Source organism: Prionailurus viverrinus, chromosome A3 (assembly GCF_022837055.1).
Source record: "Prionailurus viverrinus isolate Anna chromosome A3, UM_Priviv_1.0, whole genome shotgun sequence".
In the NCBI taxonomy this organism is placed as follows: Eukaryota; Metazoa; Chordata; class Mammalia; order Carnivora; family Felidae; genus Prionailurus; species Prionailurus viverrinus.
In genome coordinates this window covers 34,683,931-34,705,635 of record NC_062563.1, presented here as the reverse complement: position 1 = coordinate 34,705,635, position 21,705 = coordinate 34,683,931, and the positions used below count along the sequence as shown (strand labels likewise).

The window sequence follows — 21,705 nt, the reverse complement described above, 5'->3', positions numbered from 1 at the left end:
TTTAGGCAAACTATCTTTTCTTTGTGTGGCTTAGCGATAAACGCAAGCTATTTTGAAATAGGAACAACTCACAAATATTAGCAAACAAGGGCAACCAACGGGAAGACGAAAGAGGGAGCATTTGGTGGTCTGAGTTCTGCATAAGTGCAGGTGACAGAATAGAATTTATAGCTTTCCCTCCACCAGCTTCAGCTTGTATGGAACTGGTCATTTTCATGTGGCAAAATGGACTACAAATTTGCACGCAATAGAAGGAGCTAATGAAGGAGGATTATAAAAGTGGCCCATTGAAATAGAGACATGTATTATTCCCCTGCATTGCAAAAAGAGGAGTCCTTAATTTAAAATCCTATTGTGGCCTGAAAAAAGATTCCACAAGTCCACTGGATTATTATGTTAATGAGATTTGAATGAATGAATCCCATCATATGCAGATGAAAACATGACACTTCAGATATAACATAATTGAGGAACACCATTAATAATATCAAATGGTCTTAAATCTGATGAACAATTATTAAACATGCCCTATTTGGGAAAAAGACTCCCCATTGAATGTGTGGAATACTTACGAATCTACGTGGTTCTCAAATGAAAGCAGAATTGGAAAAGGTGACGTCTTAAATGCACACTCAGCAATTGCTTCTATCACTTCCTAAAAATGAGAACACATGTATATTCAATATGCCAGAATGCTAATGTGTATATACATTTTCCCTTAATGTGGCTGCCTTTTTCATTCATAGAATTGTATGGAATGGCCTGAAATCACCAGAAGGCATTGCAGGAGCTGCCAAACTATACATTTTCTGACTCTGGACTTAAAAAAGTGGGAAGAAAGAAGACTGATTTGGTGGAGGGGGAGACACAATTGTAAAAGAGAACAATTCTTCTATTTGCTAGTTATATTTAGGTATTTTTCTTTTTTTAAAACATTTTTTAAATGTTTATTTCTGAGACCAGAGAGAGACAGAGCATGTGTGGGGGAGGGGCAGAGAGAGAGGGAGACACAGAATTAGAAGCAGGCACCAGGCTCAGAGTTGTCAGCACAGAGCCCGATGCGGGGCTCGAACTCACAAACCGTGAGATCATGAGCGAGCTAAAGTCGGTCGGTCAACCGACTGAGCCACCCAGGCGCCCTATATTTAGTTATTATTCTTATGAAAGAAATCTAATCACATTATAAAAAATTTGGACTAGAGAAGGCAACAGTTTTCACCCATAAATTCACCCTGGGAGCCAAACGACTGTTGGCATTTGGTTATATTTACTTCTAGTGGGTTTTTCATTTATTAGTATAACTTGGTTTTCATTATAGTAAATAGTCTACTTGTATTTTTTAAGCATTGTTTTTGAGATATCACTTTACTTAAAAGCAACCATTTAAAGTGTACAATTGAATGGTTTTTACTACATTCACAGAGTTGTGCAACCATCATCCCCAACTAAATTAGAAGATTTTTATCACCCCCAAAAGAAGCCATGTACCCATTAGCAGTCACTCCCTATTTTCCCATACCACCCCCCATGCACCTGCCCAAGGCAGCCACTAATATACTTTCTGTCTCCATAGATTTGCCTATCCCAAATATTTCATATAAATGGAATCATACAGTATGTGGCCTTTTCCATTCTGGCGTCTTTCACTTAGCATGCTTTCAAGGTTCATCTATGTTGTAACATGTATCAGTACTTCATTCCTCAACCTGTGTATTTTAAAAAATGTGTATGTCATAAGGTTTAAAATCTGTATAAAATTCTAGGGAGTAGTAGTATTAATTGATTTAACCATTACCCAACTGTTGGACAGACATATTTAAGGAGCTATCATTCAGATAGTTCTACAAAGACCATCTCCATTTTTTCCCCTAGTATTTTCAATTATTTTCTGGGAATGGATTCTCAGAAGGGAAATTATTGAATTAAAGGATATGCATATTTTTATAGTCTCCTACATTTGTCCAAATTATTTTTAATCTTTGGTTGCATAGAGTAAGGTATGAAGGACCAGATTTTGATGCATATCCACCAGCTTTGGGCATCAGTTTTTCAGTATGTTTTCCTTATTGAACTCGTATACTCATACCTTTGTCTTTTAGTTGCATTTAATCTTTTCATAGTCTTTTTTCAAATAAGAATTTCCACTCTCATTCCATATGCCCAAGACTTCTCCACTATCTTCTCTACCTCCCTTAAACAATGCATAGCTTTCTTGATATCCATGTGAGAGAGCCATTTCCCTGGCCGCAGAGTATAAATAAAACTTTCTAATTCTGTACTACATTTGCATGTATCTTCTGAGACGAATTTCCCTGTATGGAGCAAAAGAATCAGTCTCACTGTTTCTTAGAAGTGAATTCACAGATTGCCTTTCATACATTATCAGTTTAACTTTTATGATAGTTGATGCCATCAAAAATAAGTGCACTATGGGGCGCCTGGGTGGCGCAGTCGGTTAAGCGTCCGACTTCAGCCAGGTCACGATCTTGCGGTCTGTGAGTTCGAGCCCCGCGTCGGGCTCTGGGCTGATGGCTCAGAGCCTGGAGCCTGTTTCCGATTCTGTGTCTCCCTCTCTCTCTGCCCCTCCCCCGTTCATGCTCTGTCTCTCTCTGTCCCAAAAATAAATAAAAATGTTGAAAAAAAATTAAAAAAAAATAAGTGCACTATAAATAGCAAGCAACACCAAGACTTGAAATTCTTGATTTATTTGAGCAGAAGCTTCAGATTCAAACAGGCTTGCATCTGAATCTTACTTCTTGGCTTTACAAACTGTGTGACCTTGGGAAAAATGACTTAATGTCTCTCTGCATTGGCTTGCTGATATGTAAAGTGAAGGTGATAAGCCTCAGTCCACAAGCTTGTTGTGAGGATGCAGGGAGAAAAAGGAAAGGACCCATCTCATGATGAGCATCTATTCTCATATCAACTCAGGTTACTTACCTTGCTGGTGCCTCCCTCCTTACCTTAAACCTTCCCTCTTAGACTCTTATTAATACAAATAAGAGTTGCCATTAAATGAGCATTTATTAGGGTGCCCATTTGGCTCAGTCAGTTGAGCATCCGGCTTTGGCTTGGGTCATGATTTCACAGTTCATGGGTTGGACCGCTGTGTCAGGCTTTGTGCAGACAGGGCAAAGCCTGCTTCGGATTCTCTGTCTCCCTCTCTCTTTGCCCCTCCCCTGCTCATACACACACACACTCTCTCTCTCTCTCTTTTAAAAATGAAAAAACATTTAAAAAATGAGCATTTATTATGTTCCAGACACATATTTTAACTCATGCTATAAACATTCTCTAAGGAAAACATTATCCACCATTTTACAGATTGTAAAATGGAGGTTCAGAGATATTAGCCAATTTGCCCAGGGTCACAAAAAGGAGAATCCAAGAAACCCCAGGAAAATATATCTGACTCTAGACTTTATGCTCTTAACTATTGCAGTAACTCTCATGCAGCCAATGATCTTAACCACCAAAGATCAAAGCTGTAAAAAGAACTGCAAATAGATATTATAAAGAAAGTAGGTGTTGAGTGTGAATAAAAAAGAAGCTAGATTTTGTTGATTTCATAAATTTGGCCCCACTGTATCTGTTAAATGCAAAACATATTAGAGCCATTCTTGACTTCTCTCTTTCTCTCATATCTTCTAATTCATCAGCAATCCAGTCCCAAATTTATCCAGAATATAATCACATCTCAGCACGTCTACCTCTATAATCCTGACCCCCAAATCTTTGCAATAACTGCTGTTGTAGATTTCATCATCATTACCACAGAGTCACTATCCTTTCCTGTGAGATCTGTTGGCAATAGACATGGCCATGCCCTTTGTTTTGGCCAGTGAAATGTGTGTGAAAATGACCTGCTGAACATGGTATCTTTAAGAGCCATCATGTGATTCTGCCATTTCTCTTTCTCCTCTGCCATGAGCTCAGTGATATTACACGTTGGGCTGTTCTTTCCACATGGATTGCGGACAATATTCATCTGAGCAACAGCCAACATCTAACCTGAGTGAGAAAACCACTGAGTGGCTCTAAACCACTGAGATTCTGGGGGTTCTGTTATTGCAGCAAAACCTAGCAGAGGCTTCTATGTTTACCCCCTACATTACATATCACAGCCACAGTGATTGCTTTTAAACATGAGTCAGATGATTTTACTCCTTTGGAGTAAAACTTTCATCGGCCTTCCATTTCACAGAGTGAATCCAAATTCCTTATTAGATCCGGCACCTGCTATCTCTCTAAATTCACCACATTTCCTTTCCCATTGCTCACCCAGATATAATCCATTGATCTTTTCTTGCTTTTCCTCAAATACACCAGGCATGATTTTATCTCTGTTCATTTCTTTCATTTATTTGTTCATCTCTGTTATTTCTGTTGGGAACATTCTTATCTGAAAGCAAAGCTTACTCCCTTATTTTTGGGTTGGTGGTCTTTTCTCAAATGTCATGTTACTAAAGTGTTTTTCCACCACCCTGCTGAAAATAGCATACCTTAGCCCCCTCTTTTCTTCAATACTTACTTATGTTGCCTTAAAGGGCATGTCTCCATGTACCATATTGTGTATTTATTTTTGTCTATTTCTTTCCACTAGACTATTAAGAGCATTTCTTTCCACTAGCTTCTTGAGAGTAAGCACTCAGTTTGCTCCATGACTCTGTTCCTAAGGCTTAGGAAGTGCTAAGGCATATTCTAGACACTCACTAAATATTTTCAAATAAATGAATGAATTCTTAACATTCTTAACAGAAGAGAAGTATCATTTATTTAGTTGTGTTCCAATTCAGTCTTCTATTGACTATTTCAGAGGTCAGCATACTTTCTATAAAGGGTGAGAGAGTATGTAGTTTAGGCTTTGCTGGCCATATGATTTTTATGGCAACTATTCAACTCTGTCTTTGTAGACTCAAAGCAGCCGTGGATGATATGTAAAGCACATATGGATGTGCTTATGTTCCAACTAAACTTAACTCATAAAAATAGGGGGTAGGTTGAATGTGGCCTGTGGAAGGTAGGTAGTCAACCCCTGGACTAGTGTGATCATTGGCATAAGCAAAGCCTAAAATCCAATGTAACCACAGGCAAATCTAATTTTTATTAAAGAAATTTGAATATTCATTCCATACACAATAGCTCAGTTAACTTGAACAATTTCATGGCCAAAATTTCCAATCAAGGTTGAGTGCTGCATTAAAGAAAAAAAATCTTTCAAATATAAAAGTAAATAAAAGTGTAATCAGTCTTTGATAACTTTCTGAGGATGACTGTTGCCTTTGGCTATTTGAGAATCACTGCAACTACCTTCATTAAGAAAGGTTGATTGTAGAAGTGGCCCATCAGGTCAATTTGGGCCAATGAGAGGCCTGAAAGTGAGAACCCCTCTCTCTTAGGGTGTTTTGCCTCTGGCCAAGGGTCTGTCTCTCTTTACGTTTGGCAAATGAAATGTGAGTGTTTTTCTGGGCCTGCGACTTGTGAGGACTTTGTGCCTCCCTCCAACTTCCTGGCTCCCTGGGTCTGGTTCTCTCTTCCCACAGCTAGGCTGCTGAGATGACCTGAACCACAGCTGGGCTCTGGGGGTTCCTAGACCATCCAATCTGTGTCTCCTATTTCTCCTCTTTGCCTGCCTCAGACATCCTTGTCTTGTGCCTTTGACTTAGGACACCTTTCTCAGCTCCCACTGGGCTTCTAACAAAGGCTGGGCTGTATTTAGTTTGAACTTTGGGTTTCTTCCTGGAGGTGAAGTGAATACCAGGGGTTTTGTGTGGAGGCCATCTACAGCCTCTACCATAGCAGCCTTACAAATGACTTCATTAACCCCCCCAACCCTTTTGTTTATAGAAACAAAAGCTAAAGTGTGGCCTTTATATTTCAACCATAATGTCAATATCTGACACTTACAGAGCACTCACTACTTGCTATACATGGTTCTAAGCAATGTCTGTGTATTGAGTAGGGTCACTGAATGCGTACAAGAACCCTAGAAGGTAAGCGCTATTGTCATTTCCATTCTGTTCCTAAGAAAGAGAACAGGTCTGACAGGGGAGCTTCTCCAAGATCTTGTGGCCAGTCCAAGGGAGAGCTGGTATCTGAACCCTGGCACCAGCTCCAGAACTGCATTCTTAACGTCTACAGTCTCCTTTCTCTTTTCCTCCCATCCTCTCCCCCTCCTTCTGTCCATCTCTCTCCACCTCTACCATAACTTTAGCCACCAGCTTAGGGAACCTTTTTTGAACCTTCAAAGCCAAAGAAAACATTTACTAGATTTCATCTAATAATTTTAGCTGGGAACACCTGAAAAATCTCGAAGTTCTTCTATAGAACTTTCATTTTTTTATGGCTTTGGAATATTTTGTATGGTGTGCATGATTATCAAGGATGAGAAAACCAGTCATAGGCTTTAAGTTTTGTTCTTACATATGAGCTATCATTAGTGGACACTGGATGTGAAAGTACCTTACTGCTCAATTGCTCCTTATTGAGCCAAAACTGTTTTTCAGGGACTTCTAACACTGGATTCAATAATCTATAAACCATATGGCTCAATTACTAACCTCCAGTGGGGAAAACTGCCCTTGAAATCCTTTATCCCTGACAGACAACAGCAGGATGTATTTGGATATCCATTTTATGTGAGCATTTATGTAGCTGTTAAATTGCATCCGAAATTATTATTTTTCTCAGAGCTTTATTTTCAGAAATGCTCGATTTAACCACATACTCAAATTGAATATATTTTCATCATCTATTTTATCACATTACCAACTTTTCCATCTTATACAATTGCTGGTAACACAGGCACTGCCTGAGGGGAGAAAGAGGAGCAGTTTGGGGATGAAGGAGCCCGGGGGTGGTGGTGGTCAGTGTGGGGAGAAAGAAGATTGAGTGGGAGCACAGAGAATGCAGGCCAAGTGGCGAATTATTATGTCATGACCATCAGAAAGGCTAAGGCAATGAGGCAAGGAACTAGAACAGCAGATATATGAGATAAATAATAAATAAATCTGGAGTGCAAAATAAAAATCCTCCATGAAGACACTGAATTATAGCATGTTCCTTTTCCCGGAACATAACCTTTTATTTTGGCCCATATAATAAATAAGCAGTAAATGCCAATAAGAACTTTTGCTTTTGGGGATAGATCACACAGAAGTTTCTCAGATTACATAGATTGAGAGCAGATAAACGATAATGACATAAAAATTATGAACTTTTGTAATCAGTTTATTTTGCTGCTGCAATATGTGCTTTGGCTACAGAACACAGTCTAATTGCACCATGAAGGTCAAGTCCAAATAAATGGGATAGCTAAAACTGGCAAACATTTGGAGAATCTTTTCACTGCCCACCAATATATCATACATGGAATGTCACACGTGAAAATGGAGAAAGACCAAATTCTTTTATCCGATGAACAGAGGCAAGGAAGAAAATAGAAAGCTGTGCTGTAATTTGTCTTTTTGCTTTGGGATGGGAAGATTCATTAAAAAAAATACACATTTATTGAGCACCTACTATACACCAGATTCTTTTCAAAGTGCTTGGGACGGATCAGGGAACATAACCAAGAGTTCTATCTTTGTGGTGCTCACATGTTAGTAGAAGGAGAGAGACAATGAACAAAAAGCATAATCATTAAGGAAATTAAGCAAAGTGGCAGGAGGGGATAAAGTGCCACTTGGTAAATAGAAAAAATAAAGTGGTGGTGGGGAGTGTATCAGGAGTGTGGGAGTGGGCAAGGTGGCTTGTTACGGTACTAAAGAGAGTAGTCCCAGTATGCCTCACTGAGAAGGTGGCATTTGAGAAAGACTTCAAAGAGGTAACAGGTGAGCCATGCAGATACCTTGGGGAAGAACATTCCGGGAAGAGGCCAAGAACCTGTGCAAAGGCTGTGATGTGGGACTTGCCTAGCATGGTCAAGCAATAGCAAAGCCCAGTAGAGTTGTAGCCAAGTGAGTGACGGGGAAAGTGGTAATGGGGGATGGATCACACAGGATCTTGTCCCCCATTTCTCTTTTACCCTTTCTTACAATGTCACATATACAGTGGTTTCTGGAAAAGCAGCCTACCTACCAACAATCATGCAGAGCAGGCTGGGACTTATGGTGAGGCAAGTGGGGGGCCTCAGGGCAAAATGTAAAGACACACTCATTGTTAGGTGACAAGTCTGCATGTACATGACACTGAGAGCAAATGCTTCCTTAAATTTTGCATGTGAGGTACCTCATGAGTCTCACCCCAGTACTACCTAGTCCTTATTCAGAGAATTCCTGCTCTGTATATTTGTGTACAAAACAGGTTGGCATCTCTACTACCCACAGCCATACTAGCCTACCCACCACCCACCCACCCACATCTCAGCAAGATTAATCTATCCTGCAAATGCGAATTAGCAGGAAGCAGGGCTGGACAAACCAGCCACCAGGGAGATAAGTTTCCCGCTCTCTTTGGTCATTCCCCAACCCCAACTCTGGCAGGCAGAGAGAAGAAGCAGTATTCTGGGCTAGATTTTGTTTTCTAGTTTCTGTATCTGTCAGAAAATGTGTGGATGTGTTTACTTCCAGAGACCACGAAGAGATGTCCAATAAGCCCATGATTCTGGGGTTACAGATGTGACTGAAGAACCACTTGTATAGACAGGTGCATAGGGAGAGCCACTCTAAGCCAACTTAATGGCTGAGATCAAGAGGCCAATGCTCTACATAAAATAAACATGATTTAAAATGTGCTTGGTGTTTATCTACCTCCCCATCCTGGAACTCAATGAACCTTGAGGATTATAAATTTTTAAGAGTATATAATTGCTCCCCATATGGACTCTGAGGGGACTGTGGGCAGGGTGGTGGTGGGAGGGCCCTCCTGTAGTGGTTCAGTGCAGTGACTAAGGCCTTCATCCCTTAGCACAGCAAAGGCTCCATTAGGATGTGTTGTCTCCATTCCCAGGATTATGTCCATCCATCAACAGACACATGAGCCCAAATTGCACTCACTGTGCACCAGGGTCATCTGTCCCCCCAATTTTCTCAAAGGGCCCAACCAGGTTAGGATTGGATCTTAGAGAGCTGACAAAGGACAATGGCAGAAGCTGGGAGAGTGGGGGATTATGGAGATGAAACAAAAACCCATTGATTTTTCTATTAAAACCAAGAGAACTTAAGAGTTCTCCCTTTAAGGAGCAGATACAAATTTAAAGATTTGATCAGAATTAAGGTCACTCTCATATTAAACTTTGTTGTAAAATTTAGTGAAGGGTGCTATTTATTTCTAACTATTGTATTGTAGCCTAAGTTTAAGAAATCATGAAAAGTCAAATTCCCTAGACACATCATAGCAAACATATTTTAAGGTGCTAATGATATCAATTCTGAATGCATTTTTTTACTGTCAAATATGATACCTTTGATTAGTAAATCCATTTGTCTCAATCAAAACCTGGATATCCCTTGAAAATCTTGCTTCTCTTTTGCTACTCTCTTTCAAGTGATAGCTGTTTATTTTCTCACATCCCAGGTGTCCTGGGGCTAGACACTGGAGAGTGAGTTTTTTGCTTTTTTGTTGTTGTTGTTTTTGCCCCCAATGCTACTTTTGAGTTTCCAGTTCTCATAAGACAGCCCAACCAGCTTTTACCATTTCCTCTCTTGTGCCATCTGCTGAGCTCTCTCTCATTCAGCAAAGACTTTGGCAAATGCTTCACTGCCTTCTTCGTCCAAAGCTTTGTCACCAATCTTAGTGACATTAACATATAATTCATCCAACATTTTGGTGTCTCAGCACACTGACCTCCCCGTTCTCAATGGCCTTGTCCCCATTCTTCCTTAGCTAGCCACATATTTGCACTGTTTCCTTGGTTGCTTAGGGCAAGGGTTAGTGACCCAGACTCAGTTCTGCCCTGAGACCCAGTTAATGCAGGCATGGGGCTCATGCCTTGGGAGTTGTGCCTTAGAGGTTGTCTTCTGGCCCTTCTTTTCTGGTTCACTTCCAAAGAGGTGAGAAGCCTGAGTCAGTAAAAAAACACATGTCCCCTACAGTCCATATACCCTTTTCCCAGATGGTTCTCTGGGTACCTAGGACCCCAGATTTTGTCCACCCAAATGATTCCAAGCTCCTGGGGATGGCTCTTTGTAGGGGATGTGAACATAACTTGGATAATTTGGCTTCTGTGCCCATATGCATGAATATTAGGCCCTTTATGATGTAGGATGGAGCCCTGTGTGGAAAGAGAAGGGGGATGACCAAACATACCCTCATTCCTGCTAATAAGAATGGCTGAAGTTCCTTATAAAATACAGCTGTAGTCTTGCTTTCTAGATAGGATTTATTACGATACACAATCACAGGATTATTTCTGCTTATTGACAGCACCCAATCTATAGCAAAACCTTACTTTCTTGAATCCTCACCCAAATCATCTAATATAAGCCCAAATCCTGTAAGTCTTCTCTATGGCAGTACTTCTGAGACACCACAGTTCTCCATGACATGATGCTAATTACCCATAAATACACTGCTAAATTTTAGCCTCTGAAATTGCAATTAAGTCCATGGGCTTAATTGTAACCACTGGGACTTTCTACCTTAGGAGGCTTTATCCAAAAGGGTTTAGGTCTCTCTAGCTTCTTCTGTTTGAAATATTCATTCACTCTACCTTGAAGGATATTTCAGTTGTCATGGTGAACCCATGGGTGATGACTGGTTCCTCTTCTGCAGTCCGTCCTTTCCAGCAGTCCAACTCCACACAGCGACAACCAGACAGGAGCACTTGGCGATACATCTCTACAGAGGAATTTCCAGCCAACTGGCCAGCTGTAAAACACCAACAAAATGATACTTAGACTCCTACAAAGCAAGGAAGACATTGGTGGCTTCCTAGACAATCTTTTCAACAGTGGGAGAACAAGGAGTTCAACAACTTGTGTGGTTATTCTCAACCTTCTGCCTCAACATACTGTAAGGTAGTGGCATAATACCAAATGTAATTGTGGCTCCCTAGCAGTCATTTTAGGGAAGAGAAAATAGAAGGAGGAGAGCATTGGAACAATAACAATAACTGCTTACCAAGTGCCAAGTGTAGTTCTTCAGATTTTACATGTATTACTACATTTAATCTTCATAAAAACCTCTCTTGTATAACTACCTTTATTTTTTAAATATTTATTTTCAGATAATGAAAATGGCAGAGAGCAGGATTATAACTTCACAACTCAATCATTTAAGTCTGAGTCTTTAAGGCTATTCTGTTGTATAAATCAACCTTTCTGTCATGTTTGTCCAAGTCAAAAATGTTTAGAAAAGCTAAGCATTCTCTTTTCAAAAGTGAAATGAGTTTGTAGGAATAAATTCAAATTTAACAAAACAAGTGCAAAAGGTTTTCTCTAATAATTATAAAGCATTAATAATAAAATAATTAAAGAAGACCTTAAATGCAAAGATAGTCCATGTTCATGGAACAGAAGACTCAACATTGCTAAGATAGCACTAGAACCCAAATTTATTTACAAGGTCAATTCCTATTGAACTCCTACTTGGTTTCTTACATAAATTGACAGGCTGATCCTGCAATTTCTATGGAAATGTAAAGGACCCCAAATGGCCAAAAATCAGAACAAAGTTTGAGGACATACATTTCCCGATTTCAAAACTTACTTGCAAAACTCCAATAATCAAGGCAGTATGTTGATGGCATAAGAATCAACATATTCCATTGATAAACCAACATATTGGAATAAAACTGAGAGTACAGAATGGAATAAAACTGAGAGTACAGAAATAAACCTTCACATTTATCCTCAAATTGACTTACAACAAGGGTGCCACAACAATTCATTGCAGAAAGCATCATATTTTCAAGTAATGGTGCTAGGACAACTGGAGAGACATGTGTAAAATAATGAAGTTAATCCAACCCATCTCACATCATATAAAAAAATTAACTCTAAGTGGATTAAGCTCCTAAATATAAGCGATCATACTATAAAACTAGAAAAAAAACCATAAGGCTAAAACTTTGTGACCTGGATTAGGCAATGGTTTTGTAGATATGATGCTAAAGCACAAACAACAAAGAAAAAAAATACATATACTTCATCAAAATTTAAAACCTTCGTGAACAGAACTGAACTACTCTAGTAAAGTGATAAGAATTGTAATAATCAAGGCACTTGAGAAGTCTGAGGGCAGGAGTGGAAGCCAAACTATTCCTATTTCATTTATAGTAGTTATTGGAAGTACTTACTTCTTGATAAGCTTTTTTTGAAAATTTTTAATGTTTATTCATTTTTGAGAGAGAGAAAGAGAGAGAGGGAGAGAGAGAGAGAGCGCTTACGCATGAGTCGGGGAGGGACAGAGAAAGAGGGAGACAGAATCCAAAGCTGACTCCAGGTTCTGAGCTGTCAGCACAGAGCCTGATGCGGGGCTTGAACTCAGGAACCACGAGATCATGACCCGAGCTGAAGTCCGATGCTCAACCTACTGAGCCACCCAGGGGCCCCTTGATAAGTTATTTTTTAAAAAATTAATAATAAATAACTTTTGAGACAGGCCGACCATCAACACACAATGGAAGCTTTGGTTTTCCACATTAAATATTTTCTCTGATTTCTACTCTATAAGTCTCCACCATTTTTTAAATAGTTAAAAAATGACAAACTGATGAAAACAGTCGAAATAACTTTGAAATAGACAAGATCTGCCCAGGGAAAACATACAGGACAAAGAAAATGGGATAAGCCTATTGGCTTAATTTTATTTTTATATGCATGTCACAACACCCAAACATCAGCATAACAAAAGGATGACAGTCTTGAATTCTATAGAGTTCTAGTAAATGCATGAAAGGCTGATTAAGTAGGTTTTCATAATCACTTTTCTCTGCTGGAAAAATAGGGCATTTTAAACACACAAATGTCTTTGTGAAGGAAGAAATGCTGACAAAATATTCTGGAAAGTTCCTGATGCTAGATAATCAATTTGCCATTTATAATTGCCTGAAAGTTTATTGTAATAAAGGTTTTGCTGCACTAAAAAATGGGGGTGGGCAGTGACAGTGAAGGAGAAAAGATAGTTATTTATATGATTTTTAAGCTTAAGGGAGGCTACTTTAGCTAAAGAAAGTGAAGAATGCAAATAATTATTGGATAACTCATTAAAAATGCTAGCTCCTGCAGAAAATGGTATGTTATTAAAGAGTAGAGAAGATTTTCTTGTGTGCTATCTAGAAAATTGTTTAAATGTATTACTGACTATCCAATACCATTACACAATGTGCAGGTTCTGAGTCTATTTCATGAACAGTTCACTGAGTGTTACTAACTTCAGGAGGGAACTTCCCATGGATACATAAACTAGATAAGATTTAATGGTAGACTCTAGTAGATAAATACCTCAGTCACACTAAAGCTTTCTGTCATAAAAGTTTCAAAAAATTTCTAGAAACATTTCTTTGGATTTGCATGCAAAAAATTTTTTTTTATCACTGAAAGAACAAATTAGCTGGTATTTGATGTATTTTTTGAATGCTAATCAGTTAATGTTTCTAAAGACCTGGTAAGGTATGGGGTTGGGTTTGTGAGATGCAGAGGAATCTGAAGAAAAAAAACACCAAAGAATGGAAGATGAGAGAGAGAGAGAGAGAGAGAGAGAGAGAGAGAGAGTATATGTGTCTATGTTATGTTTATTCCCCAACAACCTAAGCCCAGAAGAATCCTTCAAAGGTCAACTTGTTCAATCTTAAAATGAATAGTCTTTATTAGAAATGGAAGCCTCCCAAAGAAAGCATATTTTTAGAAAATTCACACTTACCCATAATTGTTCTATTCCTTGGAATGCATTTTAGGTTCCCTGTGTGTTTTCCTTCATTTATGGAGATTTTTCTTCCAAATATGTATATTAACATTCTCCATTATTTCATCTTTTTCTGCCTAAATCCTCAAAGCTAGTTTATTTTTCTTCCCTAACATTCCTAACTCCTCATTATTATATCCCACCACCCATTTTATTCCCATTTGATTACATCCAATAAAATATAGCTTCTGGGCCAGGGCATTGCCTGGGGTTGGGATTAATGATATGTCATGAGTCACTCAACCCTTGTTATTTCTGTAACTAGTATCTGACATCATCTCTGCCTAGCTGTGAATACCCTCTGGAGTATACTCCAAGCCCATGATTGAGCTGGAGAGCTGAAGCTCCATCTCAGTTCAATTCATAATACTGCCCCAAGTCATAGCTCTGTAACTTCTCACTTGGCTGCATTCATTTTGGTCAGCTGGCTACATTCACTTGTGCTTTGTCTAGGATTACTCAAGGCATCCATGGATTGAAGAGATCAGAAAATGGAAAATAACAATCCTTCTATTAACATAGCCTTCTGAGAAATTGTCTATGTTTATAGTTATCATTATGTATTGTCTTCTTTTCAACCTCTATGGCAAAAAATTTCCAGAATGTGATGCATTTGTTAATTCAGTGGCCTTCTTCCATAAGTATGATCTCTTTCTATAAATGGAGACAGGAACCATTTCGCCTTTTGCTTTCAATGCTGTGTCAGCCATTCAAGTCACCTAATTCCACTCTTACAGTTGAGAAAACTGTCCAAAATATAAATTCTATGTTATTCATCTTGACCATTTCTAAGGGCATCCGTTTGATCTGATGTCTCTCCCAAAGTGTCTGCCTCTTGCCCCAGGGAGACCATGAAACTGTCTTCAACATGAATCCAATTGTGACAAGATGGCTTAGGTGAGAAAGTGGGGAAGCAACTTTCAGCATATGCCTTACTGATTATAGAAGCTTCACCATTAGGGTCTGTGCACGTTCTCAAACATGTTCTCTATGAGAGGCAAATACTGGTTCCTGGGGATGCACAAAGGACCCTCGACATGTTCCTTACCCCTACCCATCTGGGCAGGTAGGCAAGTACAAATAATGGAGAAGTTCTTAAGTGCCAGGGAGTTTAATTCTCACCCCAATCTTACACTTACACCCGGTTGCCCTTTCTTTCTCTTCTTTCTCTTTCTCCTTGCCAACAGAATATTCTATTTAGGTTCTGGTATGCTTCATGGTCCCCTCCTCAGCCCTGGGGTAAATCTTAATTCTTCCTAATCATTCACAATACTTCTGTGGTCCACGTTAGTGGTTAATGTAGGCATTGCTATGTGGTGTATAACTCTGGGCTGTATCTAATACAGCATAAAGGAAAGTCTACTGGGTAGGGGCGGGAGACCTCACTCCCACAAAGGGCCATAAGACAGACCTTTGGCCTGTGCCCCATGTGGATCTTATTTCATAGGGAGGCAATGCTCAGGGTGAACAGGGATCTTGCAACCATAAGGAGAGCAAAAAGATAGAAAGTGTCTGGGTCTCTGATGACATCAGTGAATTTCTAATTTAATCAACCCTCAACTACTCTGCTTCTGGACTTTTTGCTGTGATTGGTAATAAATTCCTTAACATTCAAGCCATTAAGTAATTAGTATCTTATTACTAATGGCCAAAAATACTCTGGCTGTTTCAATTTATCTTCATTTTACAAATGAAACTAAGGCTTAGAAGAGTTAATTTACTTAAAGGGAGATTTAAATGCAGTCTGTTTATTTGCTAAACATGATCTTTTTCCATTCTGCCACCAACTTTCATAGGTTTGTGTGTGCTTTAAACCAAAAATAACCAAAAGGTTACACATGGTAAGGGTTAAAAGAGTAAGAGATGGAAAAGCAGAGAGTAACACTCAGTCTGGGCTGGTAGTGGATAAATGACAAGGGTAAATCATTTCTAGAACTTTTTTGCAGCTCAGAGCATATATGTGAGGAGTTGAATAATTATTTGATACATTCAATCAGGTGTTTTAATTCATTGGAAGATAACTAAAACCTCAAATCTAATGTGTGTGTGTGTGTGTGTGTTTTAAGCTGAACGGAGATGTTAATTTTTCAGAGACATAACACTTTTCTTGTCCATGAATATGGAGCCATTATCTCCCAAATCGATTAGAGTACAGATTTATGAAGAGCTGAAAAAGTATAGGTTGAAATGAGTGCATACTGTTCTGAGAGAATTTTGTTTTGAGCCATAAGGGTGGGTTCCTCAAGGAAAAATAATAATTTAAAACATAATCACTACTTGATGTACTGCCAAGACTATCCAAAACCCCATGAAAAATGACCATCATAATTAAAAACCAACTCATTCTGTTGATGTGCATACACTTCTTTCAATGATCCCATTTATTTTTCCTTCTGGGCATCCTGATGGTCAACAGAAGGGCAATAATGAATAACGAAATAGACATAATAATAATAATAATAATAATGCATTTCTAAATTGATTGGCTTTCATATTGTACATTTAACTTTTATAGTTCCTTTGAATGCTCAAAATACAACATTCCAAATATCAAAATTCTCTTTATTTGAATTTAGACCAGCATTCTCAGGAATACTAGTTCTTAATGTGCTCAAGAAAATAAGTAAGGTGGTGACAGTGGGGGAACAGGGTTGATCATAACCTTAATGATTGTGCATCTGTAAGCTTTTTTCCCATATGTTCAAAATGTACTGTAATAGGTGCCAACCTTTGTTTGTACCTAGCATTTCTAAAACTCATTTGAATAGGAAAACTCCTTTTTCCACCAAATACCCTTTATATGAAATAACATTTCTATAGAAAAAGTTTCTACTTGTTCTGGAAATGCCTATAAAGTATAAGATCTCATTTCCTAGGTATTGATTTTAACATTTAATTGGATTTTATTGGGTTTTACTTTGGTTTTAACTTTATTTTGTAATATTCTTAATTGGCTTTGGGAAGTTTGAATTTCTTTATCATCAATGTTTATATCTTACCCAAAGGCCTCTGGGACAGTTCTACATTAGGTTTATCTATAATTAAAGTGAGGATACTAATAATATCATATGAAGTAAAACCAAATTCTCAAAAGAGAATTTCAGACAAAACGTCCAGAGCCTGTATTAGAATTTATATGTAGATTTTTTTGTTAACTATGGGGAATCTTCCATAATTCACCTGTAGGAAAATGAAAGACTTTTACTGGTATTGGGATAAAGGAACATAGCAAATATGTGGATTTATATAATGCAAACCTCAGTAAAATAATGTACAGCTCAGAAAAGTAAGCAAGACACAAAAAACCTGTAAAGATCATAACATGGTTTCACATAGATAACATAGCTTTAAAATCTGAATATTCGAAAATATGGGAATTCTAATACTACTTTGGAAATTAAATAATTGGCAAGAGACCTGGTTTACTTGGTCAGAAATCCTGTATATCAGATAGTGGTGACCTGAGACCTTTGTACTGCAATTTGGAGACAGCTCTTTGAATTCTTTTTTTTTTTAATTTTTTAATGTTTATTTTTGAGAGACAAAGAGAGACAGGGCATGAGCAAGGGAGGAGCAGAGAGAGAGGGAGACACAGAAGCTGACAGCACAGAGCCCAACGCGGGGCTCAAACTCATGAGATCATGACCCGAGCCGAAGTTGGGACACTTAACTGACTGAGCCATCCAGGTGCTCCTGAATTCTTTCTTCATCAAAAAGTAGAGTGGACCCTTCTCTCTCTTAGTAGCTGAAAGCTTCAACTTCTGATAACTATCAACCATTAATTTTCTGACACTCAAAAACCAAGCCAACACAACGAAGCCAAATTCTCTACCGCATCTGTACCTACCAAGGTATTCAGAGGTAGGGCAAATGAGTGACTCTGGAAGAAATTCAGTAGACTAAAAATCCTTGGTGAAATGCAGTTAAAAAACATCCACAGAAAGGAATTACAGAGAAAAACTGAACAGTATTTTGTAGTTTTATAGTTCCTATTGATACTGAACAATTTTCTTGGAGCTATTATTTTGTTGTTAGTAAAATAAGTGAATTAATTACGTAAATTTCATAGGTATCAAGATTGCTAAAGGAAGCACAGTTATAGAATCAGGAATTTAAATAAATTGGAAGATAGGAATGAAGATATTTATATGAACTGGCACAGTTCATAAACAAATGTATCTTTTCTTACTTTGTTCACTGAAATGGTCCAGAGACAATGTTCCATAGTGCAGGGTTCAAATTGCTGTTACCCAATTTTTTTTTCCACTAAAAGGAACCAGAGGTCATTCAGGGGAAAAGTCTGATTTCCACGTGTAGTGCAGAAAGGAACATAGTAAACCTGGAAGATCTTGATGTGCCAGAAAGCAAGGACATTTTCAAAGATCAATGGGTTGTGTCAAGAGAATACAGAAACCAGCCTAAGAAATGTTTCCATTGACCAAAGCTGAGACAATTCGACTATCAAAAAGAGAACAATGGCTGTGGTTGGTGAATCTACATAAAATTTAAAAACCATAAGTCCATAAAGATAAGCAGAAAGAGAAATTAATGTCCTCGGAGAGAAGGTAAAAAGGATATAGACTATATCTAATCAGTCTTACTATTCCATCATTTTGCTACCATTGCCTCATTTATTATATGGCAAATAATATAGATACTAATGGATGTAAATACATCAGTTGAAAGGCACTTTTGGAGATAAGAAGGACTATTGGTAAAATTATTGCATACTGTGACTTCCAGGCAGATGAAACCACATATAATGTCCAAAATTTAACCGAATGTATATTTACATATTTTTAAGAATCTTGTAGTCTTAAATGCAAGATTCCATCATGTGTCAGTATTTACAGTTATATTTTTTAGGATGCTATCAAGTGAAAGATCTAGACTCTTTTTTTGTTTTAAATGATTATTTATTTTGAAAGAGAGAGAAGAGAGAGAGAGAGAACGTGAGCTGGAGAGGGACAGAAAGAGGGAGACAGAGAATTCACAGACTCCACACTGTTAGTGCAGAGCCTGATGTAGGGCTCGATCTCACAAACCCTGAGATCATGACCTGAGCTGCCATCAAATCAGACACTTAACTGACTGAGCCACCCAGGTGTCCCAAGATCTAGACTCTTAATTTGAGGTTCTATTGACCTCCTCAAACTTGGATGAGAAACCAAGATTACATCTTTAATCTAAAATTCTATGTTAAATTTAACAATCTCTTATAAATGCAGTACAAGCAGAACTGTGAAATTATAGATATTTTCACATCCTATTCCATTATTGCAAATAGTCACATCATATTATTTATACTAATTTTTAAATTGTGCTCATTGAAATACATATTATTTTATCACAAATTTGTTTTTTAATATTTGGTAAAAATATTTCATTGGAAATTATCTCCTTAATCCTATATACTTTATTTTATGCACTTAATACTACTCTTACAAGAGTCCATAAACTTAACCAGAATGACAAATTGGTCACTGGTACCAAATAGGATTAAGAATCCCCTGAGAAGATAACAAATTAAAAGTATTTTGACACTCTTCCCAAGGAGGACTATGGTCTATGTTTTCTCCCTTTTAATCTGTGTAGGTTTGTGACTGTTTTAACAAATAAGAAAGTGACAGCACAGAACTTCAGAGGTGATGTACAATAAGGCAGTTAAGCTTCCTCCTTGTTCTTTGGGACACTTGTTCTGGCAGCCATGACCTGCCATGTAAGAAGTCCACCTACCCTGGGGTGGCCATGCTGTGAGGAAGCCTAACCTACATGGTGAGGCTTCTTATAGGCAACTAGGTCAGGAGTCCTAACCGAGCTCAAGTTCCAGACACGATGGTGGGGAAGCATCCAGACCGTTCCAACACCCAACGTGTTCGCATTATCCCCAGGTATTTATTTGGCAGCTGGAGCTCAAGACGCCAGGAATGAGAGACAAGCCATCTCTTCTGTGCCCTATCTGCATTCTTGACATACAGAATGAAGATGAAAATAATATGATGGGCGTTTTATGCCACTGAATTTTGAAGTGATTTGTTATGCAGCAAGAAATGACAAAAATAGAGTTTAGGATGAGCCAAACATGAATCTCATTACTTTTTGGCAGGAATCTCTCCTAGTAGATAATGTCAGTTGAAATAAAACAGGCTGAGAGTAGCCTGATAGCCACCCAGTTTTTATGAAGAACATACAAGTTGCAGTTCAACAGGCTAGAACTCAGACTATCTGGTTCTGATTAGATGCTCTCAGAGTATACAGAATAATCCTGGGACAGCCCACTCTAGCTGTCTGGAGGCTGCTTTGCTGTCTCTATAGAAGGGTCATTTCTATTCTAAGCCATTTTTTCACCAAGTGTGGGATACCGGGCCAATGCTGCATTTGATACCAATACAACATACATTTGTACTGGGATGGATGGATCTCCTTAAGGAGTTTAGATGAAAGAGCTGCTTATTTGCTGTATAACTGAATCCTGTAAAATTCTCTTGGACACCCATGAATAATGCCCCTGTCATTAAGTTCGTAGCATCGCTGGTCTACCCTGCAACACAAACCGCATGCCCCTAGACAATGAGCCATGGGCACATCAAAACCTCTCTCAAGGCATGGTGGGCATCTACAACTTATACGTATCAAATGAGACCCCAGACTTCAGGTACATTGTGGGTCTTAAGGTCTGGCTATCTTCTATTAATTTGGGTGAGGACTGTCTGAAGTAAGATAGTGATATGGCTTTTTAAAAAGCCTTTTTTTTTTAATTAAAAATTTTTTTTAAATGTTTATTTTTGAGACAGACAGAGAGAGAGATAAAGCTCGATCAGGGGAGGGGCAGAGATAAACCAGGCTCCAGGCTCTGACCTGTCAGCACAGAATCCCCCCACGAGGGGCTCAAACTCACAAGCTGTGAGATCATGACCTGAGCCAAAGTCAGATGCTTAACCAACTGAACCACCCAGGCACCCCTGAAAAGCCTTTATTTTTGTAACCAGTAGATTTTTTACAAAGTTTTTTCAAGGCTGGTATTTAGAAATCTGCCATATGGAAAGTATTCTTCAAGAAGTGTATTTTGATTATACAAATGTTTTTAGCTTTATTAAAATCTGTATTTATTAAAAATGTTAATTTTAAACTAAGTTGAGGTGATATATATATCTTTAATTTTTTTCTGTTTAATAATCTACTAAAAATATGGCAATGCTCAATTTAGGATCACATTTGGAAGCACATTTGTTTTTTCCTTCATTATTATAATATTTACAATGAAGTATAGATTGTCATTCAGGGGTAAATTTGTTTACATCTAAAGCCCCATTGCACCTTGAGCAAAATTAGCTATTTGCCTTGAAAGTAAATTATTTATGCTTTAGAAATTTTTCTGGGGCCCATGGGTGGCTCAGTCGGTTAGGCTCGTCTGACTCTTGGTTTCGACTCAGGTCATGATCTCCCAGTTTCGTGGAATCAGGCTCCGTATCAGACTCTGCGCTGGCAGCCCAGAGCCTGCTTAGGACTCTTTCTCCCTTTCTGCCCCTCCCCTATTTGCGCTGTTTCTCTCTCTCTCTAAAAATAAATACACTTAAAAAATCTTTTTAAATAAAAGAAATTTGCTGTATATGAAAAGAGTCCAGAGAACTAGGTAGTATTGCCAATGGTTTGAAGTCCACTAAAGAAGGAGGTCAAATCCACAAAAATTCCATTGGCCCAAAGATATTAGACAGGATACATTTTAGAAGACTTAAAAACAGGAAAAGATATGTTGTGAAGAAATGATATTCCTCTTACAGGCAGAGCCTCTGTTCCTGGAAGTCAGTTCTCAGAGGCATCTTACATCCAAAAATTAAAGAAAACACGCCTTCCCTTCTG

General features: G+C 38.3%; 1 protein-coding gene across 6 annotated transcripts in view; it reads right to left on the bottom strand.

The window, feature by feature from the left end:
- Window positions 1-21,705, bottom strand: part of PLCB1 (phospholipase C beta 1) — a 708,066-nt gene that overhangs the window by 164,014 nt on the left and 522,347 nt on the right. For all 6 annotated transcript variants that reach the window (XM_047853458.1, XM_047853461.1, XM_047853460.1 and 3 more), the window contains exons 11-12: window positions 10,652-10,809; window positions 573-655 (exon numbers count right to left, since the gene is read on the bottom strand). In XM_047853458.1, the coding sequence (XP_047709414.1) occupies window positions 573-655; window positions 10,652-10,809 (241 nt within the window). The remainder of the gene's footprint in view (window positions 1-572; window positions 656-10,651; window positions 10,810-21,705) is intronic.